At 36.4% G+C, this 16,550-nt stretch overlaps 2 protein-coding genes across 4 annotated transcripts in view; one reads left to right on the forward strand and one right to left on the reverse strand.

The window, feature by feature from the left end:
• Positions 1–15,217, reverse strand: part of smc4 (structural maintenance of chromosomes 4) — a 75,314-nt gene extending 60,097 nt beyond the window's left edge. The window contains exons 1-5 of one of the 2 annotated variants that reach the window (XM_063045847.1): positions 15,173–15,217; positions 14,128–14,289; positions 12,487–12,677; positions 11,892–12,083; positions 11,031–11,207 (exon numbers count right to left, since the gene is read on the reverse strand). In XM_063045847.1, the coding sequence (XP_062901917.1) occupies positions 11,031–11,207; positions 11,892–12,083; positions 12,487–12,677; positions 14,128–14,266 (699 nt within the window). In that variant the 5' untranslated portion in view covers positions 14,267–14,289; positions 15,173–15,217. The other variant, XM_063045848.1, reaches the window with a different exon arrangement.
• A 229-nt stretch (positions 15,218–15,446) lies between these two features.
• ift80 (intraflagellar transport 80 homolog (Chlamydomonas)) overlaps positions 15,447–16,550 on the forward strand; it is a 288,715-nt gene continuing 287,611 nt past the window's right edge. For both annotated transcript variants that reach the window (XM_063045849.1, XM_063045850.1), the window contains exons 1-2: positions 15,447–15,525; positions 16,355–16,464. In XM_063045849.1, coding sequence (XP_062901919.1) covers positions 16,430–16,464 — 35 coding nt within the window. In that variant the 5' untranslated portion in view covers positions 15,447–15,525; positions 16,355–16,429. The remainder of the gene's footprint in view (positions 15,526–16,354; positions 16,465–16,550) is intronic.

The raw sequence follows: 16,550 nt of genomic DNA on the forward strand, positions 1-16,550 counted from the left end.
GCACCATATAATAACGAATTCAGTAGTTTTACACAAAATGTCACTATGCCTGCAATTAATTGGAAAAATACAAATGGTCATATAGAATGGCAGACAAAATACTCTTCTGTCTGAACAAAGGGAACTCTGTGATCTTTCCGTAAATAACCTTTGATAGAATGCAAAAAGATGCTGGCTAATATATAATAAATTAAGACATGAAGGTTTTCGAAACATGCAATATCCTATCTATAACACTATTACATATAGTGCAAAACCGTGTCCAAAATGGACATGAAATCTCAAATGAACTCCTTTTGCCAAATGTAGTGTACACCCAACATTAAAGTCTGCATACCTGTATTTGTTTTAGTTATCTTCCAGCCATCTTGCAGATCACTGATCCTGCAATTGCCATTTTAACAAAAAGCACCTACATGTATAATATGCGCACGGAACTCCCAAGTTGTTTGCAAGAATACCCGTAATAGCACCAAAATACAAGAATACTTGGGATAAAACTGTCAATTAAGAGACTATGAAAGGCAAGGCATTGTTAGTTATGTAAACTCAGGCCTGCTTAGAAATATCAATGGTACCAACTTAAATGTAAATAAAAGGTCCTGTTAATCACATCAGACAACAAATAATCCAGCAGGAAAAAAGTCAAATTTTTAGAACCATCAACATAAAACTGAAAATTTCATTGGTAACTTAAAATAGCCAGAGAGCAAAGAAACAATCAGAGCTGGGGAATGGGTTGAAAACCAGTCTAATTACCAAGCATGTTTCAGACCCCATTAATGTAATAATGGGCACAAGAAATGAAGTTGTAATCCTCATATGTCCTTTATAATATTGCTGTGCAAGATAGTCACATTCAAATCCTTACAGGTCTCAACATAGCCTAACTGTGGTTAGAAACATAGAAAACCTACAGCACAATACAGGCCCTTCGGACGACAGGGTTGTGCCGAACATGTCCCTACCTTAGAAATTACTAGACTTACCTATAGCCCTCTATTTTTCTAAGCTCCATGTACCTATCTAAAAGTCTCTTAAAAGACCCTATTGTATCCACCACCACCACCACCGTTGCTGGCAGCCCATTCCACGCACTCACCACTCTGAGTGAAAAACTTACCCCTGAAACTTCCTCTGTACCTACTCCCCAGCAGCTTAAACCTGTGTCCTTCTGTGGCAACCATTTCAGCCCTGGGAAAAAGCCTCTGACTATCCACACGATCAATGCCTCTCATCATCTTATACACCTCTATCAGGTCACCTCTCATCCTCCGTTGCTCCAAGGAGAAAACGCCAAGTTCGCTCAACCTATTCTGATAAGGTATGCTTCCCCCCAATCCAGGCAACATCCTTGTAAATCTCCTTTGCTTCTATGGCTTCCACATACTTCCTTTAGTGAGGCGACTAGAACTGAGCACAGTACTCCAAGTGGGGTCTGACCAGGGTCCTATATAGCTGCAACATTACCCCTTGGCTCCTAAATTCAATTCCACGATTGATGAAGGCCAATACACCATACGCCTTCTTAACCACAGAGTCAATCTGCGCAGCTGCGAGCGTCCTATGGACTCGGACCCCAAGATCCCTCTGATCCTCCACAGTGCCAAGAGTCTTACCATTAATACTATATTCTGCCATCATATTTGACCTACCAAAATGAACTACTTCACACTGGGTTAAACTCCACCTACCACTTCTCAGCCCAGTTTTGCATCCTATCAATGTCCTGCTGTAACCTGAGAGCCCTCCACACTATCCACAACACCTCCAACCTTTATGTCATCAGCAAATTTACTAACCCATCCCTCCACTTCCTCATCCAGGTCATTTATAAACATCATGAAGAGCAAGGGTCCCAGAACAGATCCCTGAGGCACTCCACTGGTGACCGCCCTCCATGCAAAATATGACCCGTCTACAACCACTCTTTGCCTTCTAGGGGCAAGCCAGTTCTGGATCCACAAAGCAAGGTCCCCTTGGATCCCATGCCTCCTTACTTTCTCAATAAGCCTTGCATGGGGTACCTTATCAAATGCCTTGCTGAAATCCATAGACACTACATCTACTGCTCTTCCCTCATCAATGTATTTAGTGGTTGAATTCAATTCAGCTATAACATTAAAAGGTAGCTCTCTGAAAGTTTTTGACATTAAAAAACTCAAAAAGAATATGGCAAATTTGTAAGGAGAAACATAATATCAGAAAACAAAACATGCTGCAGGTCTGCAAAACAAATTATGCCCAGGCTTCTACCATACCTGGACCTGCATAGAAAACTGCATTAAAAAATGTCCCAAGGGGGTAATTCTTTCTCAAAAAGAGTTTGCTGTTGAACTACAAGTATATTACAGGCAATAGTAGAAACTGATAGAAAAAAATTCAAATCAGATACCATTGGTGAATGCAGTGTCAAAAGTTTCTACTCAGCATTAAAAACTTGTATCTTAATTTAAGAGTTTATAATGAGAATTGACTTCTGAAGTACAACCAAAAGTGCAGATAAATTGAAATCAGATGGTTCAAACTTGCTTTCTCTCCTCAGTGCCTGGGATACTAATGCACAATATGCCAAGCCTCTTCCAAGGCAAACATTCAGATTCAGTGACCTCCACACCAGCTAATCTGCCTGCCAGCCAATCCAGCACCAGATGGAATGATGTATTCTTAGATAAGCAGCCTTTCTTCAGAGCCAGAGTACTGATTGAAATTGGCAAGCAATTTATCCAAGTACTGATCAACATAGAAAACTGTTCATCTGCCAATGCTCTGAACGATTACCGAATGAAAATTCCTTTAGACCTCCAAAGAGGTGCTTATTATCAAGTCTATCAACTCTATAGGAAACCTACATACCTTTCGCACCATTTCTTTCATCAAGCTCATCCATCTTCATAAAGCAATACATCTTCAAATAAGTGCTCAACCTACAACCGCTCCTCCAATATTGTGAACATTTCGGCCAAGGTACGCAATGATAGCATGATATTTACTCTTTAAACCATTATATTTATGATTGTTTTGTTTGTCTTGATCTTTTAAACGGAAAAACAAACTGACTATAATCATAGATAAACTAGATTTGCTAAGTTTCCCTTTGCCCCCACAGATATCACAAATAGCAGGATAACATAAACCTACTTTATTGTGGTTTCAAACTTAACATGAATATACCCAATTAATAAAACCTTCACCCCCACATTTTAATCTAAATGAAGACACACAAAGTTTTGATTCAATTCCTACCCTTTAAGATCAACATAGAAGCAACATTATCAGTGATTAAGAATGTTGAAATCACATCCTTTCTAATTCTATCCACTGAGTAGCTGCTGAATACAAAACCTAGAGGCAATTTTCCCCTTGGTAAAAGAAGAACAGTGACATCCAAACGAGTTTCCTCTTATAGCTAATACCGTAAAAGTTTTGAAGAGCAGGGTAGCAGACTGGGTCAAATTTAACTCAAATTTTAGTCATAGTTTAGTTACTTTTCTTGATCAAGGAGAGGGTTTGGGAATAACCATAATCACAGGGAGAATGTGCAAAAATCTGGTTCACAGCCAAGACAGGTTCAATCCATCTATTGTGGCTGTGTCACTGTGTAAATCTATACCTCTTCACAACTCTATCACCCTCCATTTCAATTAAGTTTCAAATTTAACCAATATGTGAATTAGTAGCTTTAATTGGCCACTTGTCCCTCAAACCTGTTCTGTCCAAGATAGTGGCCAGCTTGACTCCAACTTCAACTCCACATTTTCACCAATCCCAAACTAAGCTTCAACTTCATGATCAGCAAGAAACTACCTGTCTTAAAAATATTTGACGACTTTGCTTCCAATGCCCTTTGAGAGTTTCAAGCCTCAAAACACTCAGGTAAACATTTTGATTATGTGTTCCTTACCCTTTATTCTTAGACAAAGGCCTCTACTTTTGGAATTCCCCCACAAGAGGAACACACTCCACATCCAGCCTGCTGAACTATTTTATTTGCCACAATCAAATCCTTGCTCTTCAACTACACTGGACACAAATACTGTGCATAGCTCGAGTGTCCATATTGCAAAATTATAAATTCCATCTACAACTGTAAAGCAGATTGCAAATGCTTGTTTCCAACAAAGTTGCAGGCTTCTCCTTCACAGGCAAATTACATCAACTACTTTAAGACATCCAGAGGAGCACAGTAGTGCAGCAAGTACAGGCACTATCCAACTGCTCCAGTGACTTCAGCTCAACTTCTATGCAAATTCCACTTGGACATCACATTCTCCTATCATTCCCCAACCAGAAGCCCCAGATGAACTATGAGATCTACAATCTGCTGAGGCCCATATCAGAAACATTCATGTCTAACAACCAAGATAGATACAAGAGGTCCAGGTATGATCTCCAGAAAGCCACCTCACTGATGAAGCGTGGCAATTCTGTACTAAACTTCAATCGATGAAGGATGCTCGACAGCAGTGGCAGGGCTTGAATGCTATCACCTCTTACAAAGTGAAATCAGGCGACAGAGTTGTCAACAGGGCTTCGCTTCCAGATGAGCTCAATACCTCCTATGCTCACTTTTTGACTGTCAAAACATAGAGGAACTATCACAGACTCCCACAGCCCCAATGATCCTATGATTTCAGTTTGAGGCTGACTTATGAGCGTCCTACAGGAAGATGAACCTATGGAAAACATCTGGCCCAGATGGAGTATACAGTTGAGTACTAAAGATCTGTGTGGATCAACTGGCTTGAGTGTTCACTGAGATCTTCAACACCCCAGTTCAGTGGTCTGAGGTACCCATCTGCTTCAAGCAGGCTTCCATTATACAAGTTCTTAAGAAAAAGGACATGGCAACCTGCCTTGATAACTATTGTCCAGTAACACTTACATCCACAGTGATGAAGTGTTATGAGAGGTGGGTAATGAAACATTAACTCTTGCCTGAGAAGTGATTTGGATTCACATCAATTTGCCTACTGGCACAGGTCTAAAGCTGATGCCATCTTATTGCTCTTAACTCAACACTGGAAAATCTGGACAGCAAAGATGTGTACATCAAAATTAATCAAAGTGCTTCAAGACCTTGGCCTCATTACCACCTTGTGCAATTGGATCCTCAATATTCTTACTCGAAGACCCCAATCAATCTAGATAAGACAATAGTATCCCCACAATCTCCACCAGCAAAGGTGCATCACAGGGTTGTGAACTTAGACCCTGCTGTACTTACGATTGGGTGGTTATGCACATCTCCAATGCCATATTCAAGTTTGTTGATGACAGCACTGATGTGGGCCAAATTAAAGGTGGCAACGAATCAGCATACAGGAGGGAGATTGAAAATCTGGCTGAGTGGCCACTCAATGTCAGCAAGACAAATGAGTGATTATTGACTTCAGGAGGAGGAAATCAGAAATCCAGAAGCCAGTACACACTGGGGGATAAGAGGTGGAGAGGGTCAACAACTTTAAATACCTTGGTATTATCATTTCAGAAAACCTGTCCTGAGCTCAGCATGTAAGCACAACTATGAGAAAAAAAAGCATGGCAGCACCTCTGCTTCCTTAAGAGTTTGTGGAAATTCAGCATGACATCTAAAATTTTAACAAACTTCTATAGTTGTGTTGTTGAGAGTGTTTTGACTGGATGCATCATAGCCTGGTAAGGAAAAGCCAATGCTCTTGAATGGAAATTTGTACAAAAAGTAGTGGATACTATCCAGTCCAGCATGGATAAACCCTCCCAACTATTGAGCACATCTACATGGAGTGTCGTTGCAGGAAAACAGCATCCATCATCAGGGACCTCCACCAACCAGGTCATGCTCTCTTCTTGCTGCTGTCATCAGGAAGGTGGCACAGGAGGCTCAGGATTCACACCACCATATTCAGGAACAGTTTTCACCCCTCAGTCATCAGGCTCTTGAACCAGAGGGGTTAACTTCACTTACTCCCATCACTGAACAGCTCCGACAACCCATGGACTCACTTTCAAGGACTTTTCATCCCATGTTTTCAATATTTATTACTTTTTTTGGTAATGACAGCTTATTGTCTTTTGCACACTGTTTGCCTGCCCTGTTGGTCCGGGCTTTCATTGACTCTATTATGATTATTGGATTTATTGAACCCATAAGAAAATAAATCTCAAAGTTGTACATGGTGACACATTACATACTTAAAAAAAAATTTATTTGAACTTTATACAAATTTCTGTGTACTCCAGCTTTGTCATATCCTAACGAAACTTTGACTAGCTAAATTATGGGAAATGTCCTACACTGTGTAGGTTGTATCAAAATATATGGGGTGGGGGCGGAATGGAATTGATCTGAGTCAGCATGGCAAGATCAGCTTATTTGCAAGACGTCTAGGAAATCACAACTTTTTCAGAATTTCAAACCAAAAGCAGTTAACGTGAAACCAAGCTGTCTTATAATTCAAGGTATTGAAAGTGATGATAACCCATCAGGTTCTCTATTCCTCAATTTGCACTATTAATTTTTTGTATTATTCGCAATAAATGGATATACAATGTAAATTTGATACACCAGAATTATATGTAGTACAACAATAAAAAAAAAGTAGAAAATGTGAATATACAGGCCAGGCAGCACGAGATGAAAGGCCATCAATGCTGAATCTGTTTATATCCCCAAAAACTCCTTCCCGATCTGTTGAGTGTTTGCAGGATTTTCTATTTTTATTTCAGATTGCAGGATACGCTTTTCGTTGTTTGACAGATTTATTCACACCTCAACTAAATAGTCAGAAAACTAGGTTTTCACTTTTACGTTATACACCTTGCCATGCATTACGATTGCTTTAACATTACAGGATTCTGTCCTGTCTATTAACCAGGTTCTTCCACCCCAACTTATTTCTTCTCAGCACACGATCTAGGTCGATCATCAACTTATTGCATCCCAATGTCAAATAACTTTGTAACAAATCAGATATCCTATTTAAATCTCTTGCAAACATATACATAATTGATTATTCATCATTTACTGTGGTCCAGATTCAAATGATTATTTCCTAAACATTTGGTAAAAACGATCCTTTCATTATAGAATTCCACGGGTCAGAACTATATCTCACAAACCTCTACTTGTTTCATATACCAACCACCAACAGGTATTTGGGCAGTGATACTACTACGAGTCTTTCCTTGATTGCAGGAAACCAATATTCTCTTGCCAGTTTGTTGCACATGTATATATTTAATTCAGCACAAGTCAATGGAATGACTAAGCTTGTACTGTTATTTGATGAAAGCAAGTCTGAACTGTGACCTAAAGCCATAGTTACATTTGATCCATATTCTTTAATATTTGTGGTTAACAAAAATCGATTGGTTTTGGATTTGAAATCAACAACTGACCTAGCCATCATTTGCTGGGCTGGAAGAGCTTACAAAGTTTCTTCATTCTCTCAGATGAACACTCAAACCTTGCATAGCACTGATTTGTAGTTAATTTTTTTTTTAAATGATGCACGTTCATTCTCAATAACACTTAAAATCCGGGTGGCTGCCGCAAACATTGCGCTTTACATATACTCTGAGTCACTCACAACCAATCACGTATTAGTTCACGCTTGCCCCCCCTCCCTGCTTGTAAAAATATTCTTGCCCCCTTCAGCCAATTCATTCCACTTTTTCCACCCATAATGTCTGAAAAAGAACCTGCAACTTCTAGTGAGGGTAGTACATCTCAGATGTCTAGGAAAAGGATTAGCACGGATGTGAAACTCCTTGGATTTCAAGCGGAATCAGTCATCTAAAACAGCACCCTGGCCAGTTTAAGCGGCATTAGAGGATGTTAATGATGGCAACGTTGAAGAATTACTGCATTCTCATGGTGAGAGCCTTAATAATGAAGAGTTTCAAGAATTGGCAGAGCAATGCATCCTGGGTGAATCTGAGGACGTGGATGGAGAAGAGGAAACACCAGCAAAATACATCACCACAAAATTCCTCAGCACTAACATCAGCGCGATTTTACAAATCATGGACCAGTTCATTGATAATTACCGATTGGAAGCAAAGCAATAAGGCAAAGAGAGGCACTCTCAACATGATTTCCTGCTACCAAGACTTCATGAGAGGAAACTTAAGTCAGCCAAATCTCCACACCTACTTGAAAAACCCACAGCCTGACCCCTCCTCTAAGATGCGCAGGTTAAGCCTATTTGCATGATTGTCACTCCACAAATTACTCAGTATATGCAAAGTATCACATATCTGGGGTTTAATTTTTAAAAAAAAATCAGACACACATATCCATTATGTAATGCTATGATGACCCCACATAGCACTCCACCCCTGAGGAATGCATCCTCAGCGTTATGTGGGGCCTGAGTTTTAAGTATTTCTAAATCTCATTCTCAAAAGGCTAAGTTTTATATCAGTCCAAAAAATGACTTACTGCCATCTGCCTTCAAGTTCCTTTAAAACCTTGAAAAGCACAATCATAACCTACTAACCATCTAAATTCCAGGGGTTGCAAACTAACAGGGAAAATCTAGGTGTTAAATTGGTAAACCCCTGGCACACTCCTGGCATCCAAAATGTTCTTCCTGAAGTTCAATATGGAGAACTGCTCACAATTTACTCAAAGCTTTTTACACATATACAAATTATTCCACCCACTTGCACTCCAGTCCCACATTTGGGTTATTTTCTGTCCATCTGTCTTAGTATTTCAGTTATAGATCCCACTGGAGCAGATCTCCAGGGTATATCTTGCGAACATTTATAAAATATTCCTTTTCCAGCTCTATTTGTTCAATATTTTTGCCACCTAATGCTTAAAAATACTTCTCACTTTTGTATCGTCAGCAAAATATGCAACTCTCCAACATTCAACTCATTAAGACATACAACAAATAGCAGCAAGCCTATAACAATCTTTCTGGAACATTAGTCATATTCCACCTGATACTAAGAGTATTTGTATTTTTTCTCTGCCATTTAGTAATTTTCTTAGCTAGACAAAGCTGCCATTAGTTCAATTATCTTTATCTCTTGCCAACAGACTATTATGTAGCTTAAGTCTTGTGAAAGACTCATACAAATGTCTCTGCAACCCACTTTCCAATTACATCCAATATAGTCATCTCTTTAAAACATTCAAATTTGCTTTATCAGTCATCAACAACTCTCTCTAAATTGGTGCTGGCTCAAACCAAACAGCTAAAAAACTGTAAAATATTCACTCTCTATCACAATATCTATAAATTTTCCAACAAATGTTATGCTACCACATCTATAATTCAGTTTCTTCCTCTCTTATTATTCTTATATAACACAATGAATCATGTAACTTTGCATTCTGAAGTAAGTTTCTGAAGCAAGCATACTCCAGGATTAAAGTTAAGGTATTTGCAATTTTCTAATCTACCTTGTACGAAACATTCAGATGGAAATCACTAAGCTATTCAGATCCACTGTTCTTTGGTCCATTATATTCTCACCATTACTTTGGTTATGGAGAATCTCCAATAGTTTTTTTTCCTACCGTTTTCCACAATTGATGTAAAGTTATCATTCAATATGTCCAATGACTTGCTACAAATATTTCCATTATCTAATTCACATCGCTGCTGACCACTATCACAAACTACATTGGAAAATTAAGTTTTAACCAATATCTTCCTTGCACATTTCTCCGAATTCCCCTTTCACAGTTCTGTTATTTATTAGATCTTTTTCTGTTCTTTGCATCTTGTATTAGCATCTCTATTAGTTTTGTCTAAATTCAGGACAATTTTAACTGAAATGATGCTGATTTTAGCTTTAACTGTTTTGACTTGACCATGAAATCTGCAAAGAACAATATTAGGTAAATTTGTAGTTCAGTTATGATTAGGTATTGTCTTTTTCAATCAATCTTCTGGTCATTTCAAGAATTCCTAATAACAGGTGGGCAAGAACATCAGATCTTACAGATGGATTTATGTTCTACAAAATGTAATGATACATTTCTCCCTATGTTTTCAGATTAAAGCCAAACATTTTTTGTTTATCATATTTCATTCTAATAACTTCATTATATGAACAGCTTTCAAAAAATTATCAAATGAGTTTCTTCCATCCTCTGTACAAGCAAACTAGCAATGCATGCGAAAAAGTCTACTAGATAAAAAGAGAAATAGAATGAGGGCAGAGAAGAAAGCTAGTAAACAGTCTGTAATGTATGACACTTGCATCAGCCAAATCACTGAACAAAATGTTTAAAATGTTATTCTTTGAATTATTAATAAAACAGAATATTTTTCACCTCCATTGTGCTTTTATCTGAATCAAATTAAATTTAATTTTCACATCGAACCAGAACCAGGTATAATATTGTGGATCTTGTAAATTAATTTTGTTGACACCATTTCTCATAATTTCAGTCAATAAAATTATGAAGACTCTTTACTAAAGTTGGTTTATCTTTAATGTTCTGTAGCTAATACAATTAAAAAATATTTCATTTGGCAGTATTCACACACAATATTACTTGTTGTAAAGCTACATGACAGTTAAATAGACATACTACGTGAGAAAACATAACTCCAACAGCAAACGATACTGAAATTTTCATTGTTAACTAGGTAAAAATTAGATGAATTTCTTCAATGCATTTTTGGTGGCGACAAAACCAAGTCACACTGCAGCAGCACAAGTAATATTGGCGTTTTTTGGTTTAATTATTACCACGCCAATATTTACGTGCTGCTAAAATGTAACCAGCATTTCATTCATGTGTCCCCAAAGTGTTCACAGGATACGTCAAAAATGGTAATCAGAGCATAAGAAATAATTGTGTTTCTGGTTTAACCATAAATCACTTAAGCAGCAAATAATGGTTTGAGTTGTGAGAGCAGCCCTGCAAACCATGATGTGCTGCTATGGCAATTTAAGGGTACAGGAAAAACACTTCAACATATCATAATCTTTATTTCTTCCACACACACTTGTTTGTTCTTTAAATTAACACTTTGATTGGAAGTAAATACAGTTTGAGGTAACTTTAAAAGACCTACCTGAAGAATCAAAAACCTGTTGTGATCCAGATCAATCCCATGGCTGCGAAGCAACAGTCCTACATCTTTGAACGTAGATTTCTTCCCATTAATATGGTAGACAGAAGAATTGTCCTTGTAGGCAGTTCTCGAAACATAGAACTTGCTATTTGGAATAACTTCAAAATCCTCACCCTCCTTTCATTGAAAGCATTTTTTGAAAAATTATTAAACAACTCAAATTTGCAGCACATGGCACATTAAACAACTATTCTTTATTTTGCAATAAAACAATTAGTTACCTTTATAACATACAATTTTGAAATAAACTGGGAGAGAATTTAATAATTGCTGCAGCATATTGCCTTAAATTTTAAAAATGTAAAATTGTCAATTATTTGACTTATTCTCAGCACATCTGATCTTTTGCAAAGTTCAACATCAAATCGTTTTGCTTATTAGTTAATTTTAAATCCACGTATACATTTTGTTTTCATTCAATAAGGGGGAAAATACTGATTGCATTGTCATTGTCAGTACCTTTACAGATATTCATTTGTTACTGTTATAAAGGGGTCATTACTTCAGTTAAAATAGTAGTATTTAGTTTTAAAAATATTTTTGGCAAGAAAGTTGCCCAAATTGCTTATGACAATATTTTCTTTTGTTTTGCTCCTAAAGCTACAAATTAAGAGGTCTGTTTCAATATTTTAATTTACATGCTTAAAAAGCCAGGACAATTACTTAATTGCATACTTCATATTCCACATTATTTACAAGAAATTATTAACCTTAGTTTAGAAGTATATTGGTGCTTTAACATTTAAACAACATAATCTAAAAACACCTTTTAAGCTTATTTAAATTATTTATTATAATTACCTTATCTATGATTTTTTGAAAATGAACTTCCACAGTACAGCTCTGAATGTCCTTGTGTTCATCAGAATTGTGAATGAGCACAGACAATTTTTTGGAGCGAATTTTTTGGGCTCGGTACCCAAAAACAAACAACATTGAATCAATCACATTTGATTTACCACTGCCATTTGGTCCAATAATACAAGAAAATCTCTGCATTAAAAAAAATCACAGAAGATTGCAGTTATTTTACGATTTTTCCCCTTTAGCCATTATTCACATTAAAATCAAGTATTTCTGAATACATTTTGTGGTGTGCTCTGCTTCTAGCTCTCCATTCACACAACAGCTCCAAACTATTACCCTTTTCAGCAAAGTTTTAATATGACTCAGTGTTTTGTAAAAGAAATTCAATTTTAAAATGTTTAGAACTTTACATTTTAAATTCACATCAATTCTAAATTTAGGGCAACTGACCAAGCATTTTTCAGTTTCACATCTCCACCCAAGAGGTTTCAAAACCTATAGTTTTCCTAGCCCAGGTTTTGAAAGAAAAATTAATTTTCTTAAGAGGAACCCATAGAACAATAAATAATTTAATTGCATTTTATTTTACCTTGTGAAAAGGACCTAGAATTTGTTCTTGAGCATAAGATTTGAAATTTCGATTCACTATATGTGTAATCATGAGACGAGGAGCTCCGGGTTCATTGGTCATTGCTGGGGGTGGAGGAGGAGATATGCCAGCTAAAATTTCTTCCAAGCTTTGATTATTTACTGCTTCAACTGGTGATTCTAAGGTAGCATCTAAAAACAAATAAAATAAATTAAATGTTATACTGTTAATACTAATGATACATAACATTAAACTTGGAACCCCAGCTTTGCGATTCACGACTTCAAAAGAAACCACTTTAGATTTTCTAAAATATTTAAAATTAAAAAGTAATTTACAGCAGATACCCTCGTGTGAAAAAAATACAAGTATGAATATTCAATTACAGTTTCTGAATTGTATGGTTAAAAGATTTAGTTCCACCAAAACAAGAAGCACCAAATGTAAATGACTACCTTTAGAAAAATGACCAAGATATATTTCCCTAAAAATATAAATCACACACCTTTCAGACTAAAAGCATTATCACGAATAACAAGTTTGAAAGCTAAATCAAAAGCATATTTTAAAAAAAAATTAACAAACTAACCAAGTAAATGTCTAAAACTGTCCTAGTGTTTGTGAAAGGTTATAGTGGTGGGGGATGTCTGGTAAGAAAGGTGGGGTTTAATTTCTGTACGAAGTTTCATATGTGCATTTAAACTTGTAGCATAGTACAATAGCTAGACACTGTCAGAAGACATATTACAAGAACTCGTGGATTCATATTGAAAACTGAATGCAAAAATACCGTAGAGCAAAACAGCTAGTAACTATCTAACTAGATTAGTAATCTTGTACATTTGCCAAATACTCGCTGAGTAATTGCAACAACGATCTGCATAAACGAATTTTAAACCAATTGTTCACATGGAAACAAAACCCCCCAAAAAAAACAAGCACATAAAGCATCCCTCCTTTCTAATTTGTTAAGTCTTCAACTCCCGAACGCAGTTTTGTAATTTTGTATTCCAGTCTACAGAATGTCAAACCCCTCCCCCACCATTAATGTACTGTACAACAAGCGCAAAGGAAAAAGGCACACAATGAAAAGAAAACTCTAACCCCACAGCGCATCAGCTGGGGGGGGGCGGGGGAGGAGAGAAATGGAAGTATCAAAATAAAGTCATTCATTACACAATTAGAAAAAGGAATTATTCATTAAGATAAACCTAGATAATTACAACGCACACGTCTCTATTAAATACCGTCAAAAAAGAGCAAGAGAAACTTTAAAGGAACAAGCAATTCTTTGCCATGGTCAATGAAATTATGTTAAAATAACATCTTGACGTAAACACAAGTTAACGCCGGTTGTTTTTTTCGCTCTACATAAATGAACTGTTTCCGTTAGAAACAAGTAAAATGCATTAAGATCATTTACAGCACGATACCAAATTGCTTCAAAATGATTTAAAAAAAGTGAAATCGGCAACCTGCTTAGCAATCTTCCAGGAGATTGATTTCAATTTTCAAAAAACTTACAAGACAACGATAACCCAAAACTTCAATGATTAAAAATATTACAAGAAATTAAATCAATCCTTTTGAACAGCAAATGCTATATATATATGCCATAAGGCATGTAATTTAACAATTTACCTCTAACTTCACCGACATTTGGTGTGGTTGCCTTTTGTTGGATATCCATTCCGTTGTCAGACGCATCCAAAGGTTCTGCTCCCTCCGGACCAAGTTTTGCGCTTTGCTTTGCTGTGGAATATTTCATTTTGGCAGGCATGGTACAACCTAGACTAGAAATTGCTAAAAGGAAAGAAAATAACTCAAAACAAATAATCGCTTCGCGGACATTCAATTCCAAAAAGTAAACTCACATGTACAGAATTGGAGATTTCAGATGAAACGAAAGCTTTTGTTTAAAAGTCTCGCGAAAATAAACATTACCTAATCTAAATTTACCGCAATTTTACTCAGATCAGAAGTTACTGTACTTCTCTAAACCAATGCCACATCATGCCATTACGAAGAAAGGTCGAAAACACACAAAAGCTATATCAGCAATAGGAAACGACATCCACTTTAAAAATGGATTTAATAACCTTTAATCAAATGTAATCATAAATTCGGTACATAACGACATATATTCCAGCAGTCTACGTCACTCATCTTAAACAGGCGGACAAAATCTAACAAAAACAAAAAACTTGATGGTTTCTGCCTAATTTCAGACTTCCAACTGCAGTAAATAGTTTTGTTTTTAAAGAATACCCCAGAAACGGAAATATATTTAAGTTACAGCGCAGAAGGGAAAAATCTGACAAATAATAAATGATTTTTAAAGCTTAAAATCCAGATAGATTTTAATAATGGTAATTAATCAATCATTAGGACATATCAACAGCACCCAAAGTTTAATCTAAAACAATGAACCAAATAGGGGAAAAATGCAGTTAGTAACCACTTCCCTGAAACAACATGTTTACAAATTTGTCATGCATCTCATCCCGCTAAAAAAAGATTTCATTTCCACTGCATAAATACCTGTGAAATCAACCCATTTTCAGACTTTCCAACTCAAATAGCTTATTATTATTTTTTAAAAAAATTTAAGAACATTTTTGGATCATTTTCAAGCAGAGAAAATAAAAAATAAAGGAATAAATTGAAGAAAAATTCGAGCGCTCACCTCCGTCCCAGTCGAAAATGGCGCCGAAAACTAAACTTGACTGAAATTCGTTGAGGGACAAAGCATTGTGGGTAAGCCGGTTTGAAAAAATGGGGCCAATGCCAATTTTCAAAAAGTTAAAATTAAAATCGACAAGGGCGCACATTTATTTAATGCTATTAGTGAACAATACGGTAGTGTGTGTTACTTTTTGAAAAAATCACTCATTTATTTTTCTCTTGCGGTTGCTGTGCTGGTTGCCAAGAAGCAGTGCGCTGTGATACCGCGAGAGAACCCGAGATTAGTGCGATGATGCTATTACAACTGAACCAAGAGAGGTGTTTGAGCAATCATTTATCGTAGGCGTCTCTGAGGTAAAGTAATAGTCTAATTATCTAATAGTGAACTAATTGTACGCAGAACGCTAATGGTTTGCTTTATATTGTACTTGCTAGTTATTTAGGAATTATGTCCTAGAGCCTTTCCGTTTCGAAACGTAATAGTTTTATGGCCCAATATTATCAACTGGGTAAACGGTTGTTGGGTGATGTGATGCATCAAGATCTCCAATCAGCTCACTTCTGCTACAACCTGTGAGCAGCTTTATAACTACCAGTGTGTAGAAATGTTTATCATCGTTGTCCGCAGAGGAGTATTGCCACTCCACCTTAAATCTTACAGCTGCTTTTGCTTCAAAAGTAAACTGGATTAAAGTTGTTTACAATGTTTCATTCAACCTCATTTTCTTGCTCAAAACTGTTGACTTTTGCCACTTTTCTAGTAAAGGATCTCTTTGAAAAATCAGCACCTTAAACGTATTTTTTTTTGGCTCTACTGAATCGTATGGAGCTTGCTGATTTGGCAAATCCCTCCTTTGCGATGTTGGTTCTGCTGGGGGAAACATTGCAAAGCTAATAGCATCAACTTAACTGTAAGATGCAAATATAACAGTAATAGAGTTGATATTGATGATTTCTGGCTTTCAGGTATGCAGTTAATTTTTTTAAAACTTAAAAAAAATTTATCCCAGTATGCCTTCATTCCAAGATTATATTGTTTCAGTTATGTAGTCTTTGGTGAAACAATGCTCTATTGTGATTTTTATATGCACACTTTAAATTTGTTTTTTCTTATGTAGTGTGTTTACATTTAATTGATATTCACCATTTAAATGCAACTTGCTGTTTCTCTCAAATTTGGCAGCTACCAACGACAGTTTGGGACTGTGACTGTTTGTGGAGTAAATTTAATCATTGCACCTAACTCAATTTCTAAAGAATGAGACTGAAGACTTCACTTTTAAAAGAACCAAAACATATCCTTTATATTATTTGGTTTTGTACTAGGAATTTAAAAAGTCCTCTGCTTTTATTTAGGAGAATTGTCATGTATTTGCCAG

This window comes from Mobula hypostoma, chromosome 4 (assembly GCF_963921235.1).
Source record: "Mobula hypostoma chromosome 4, sMobHyp1.1, whole genome shotgun sequence".
Classification (NCBI taxonomy): domain Eukaryota; kingdom Metazoa; phylum Chordata; class Chondrichthyes; order Myliobatiformes; family Myliobatidae; genus Mobula; species Mobula hypostoma.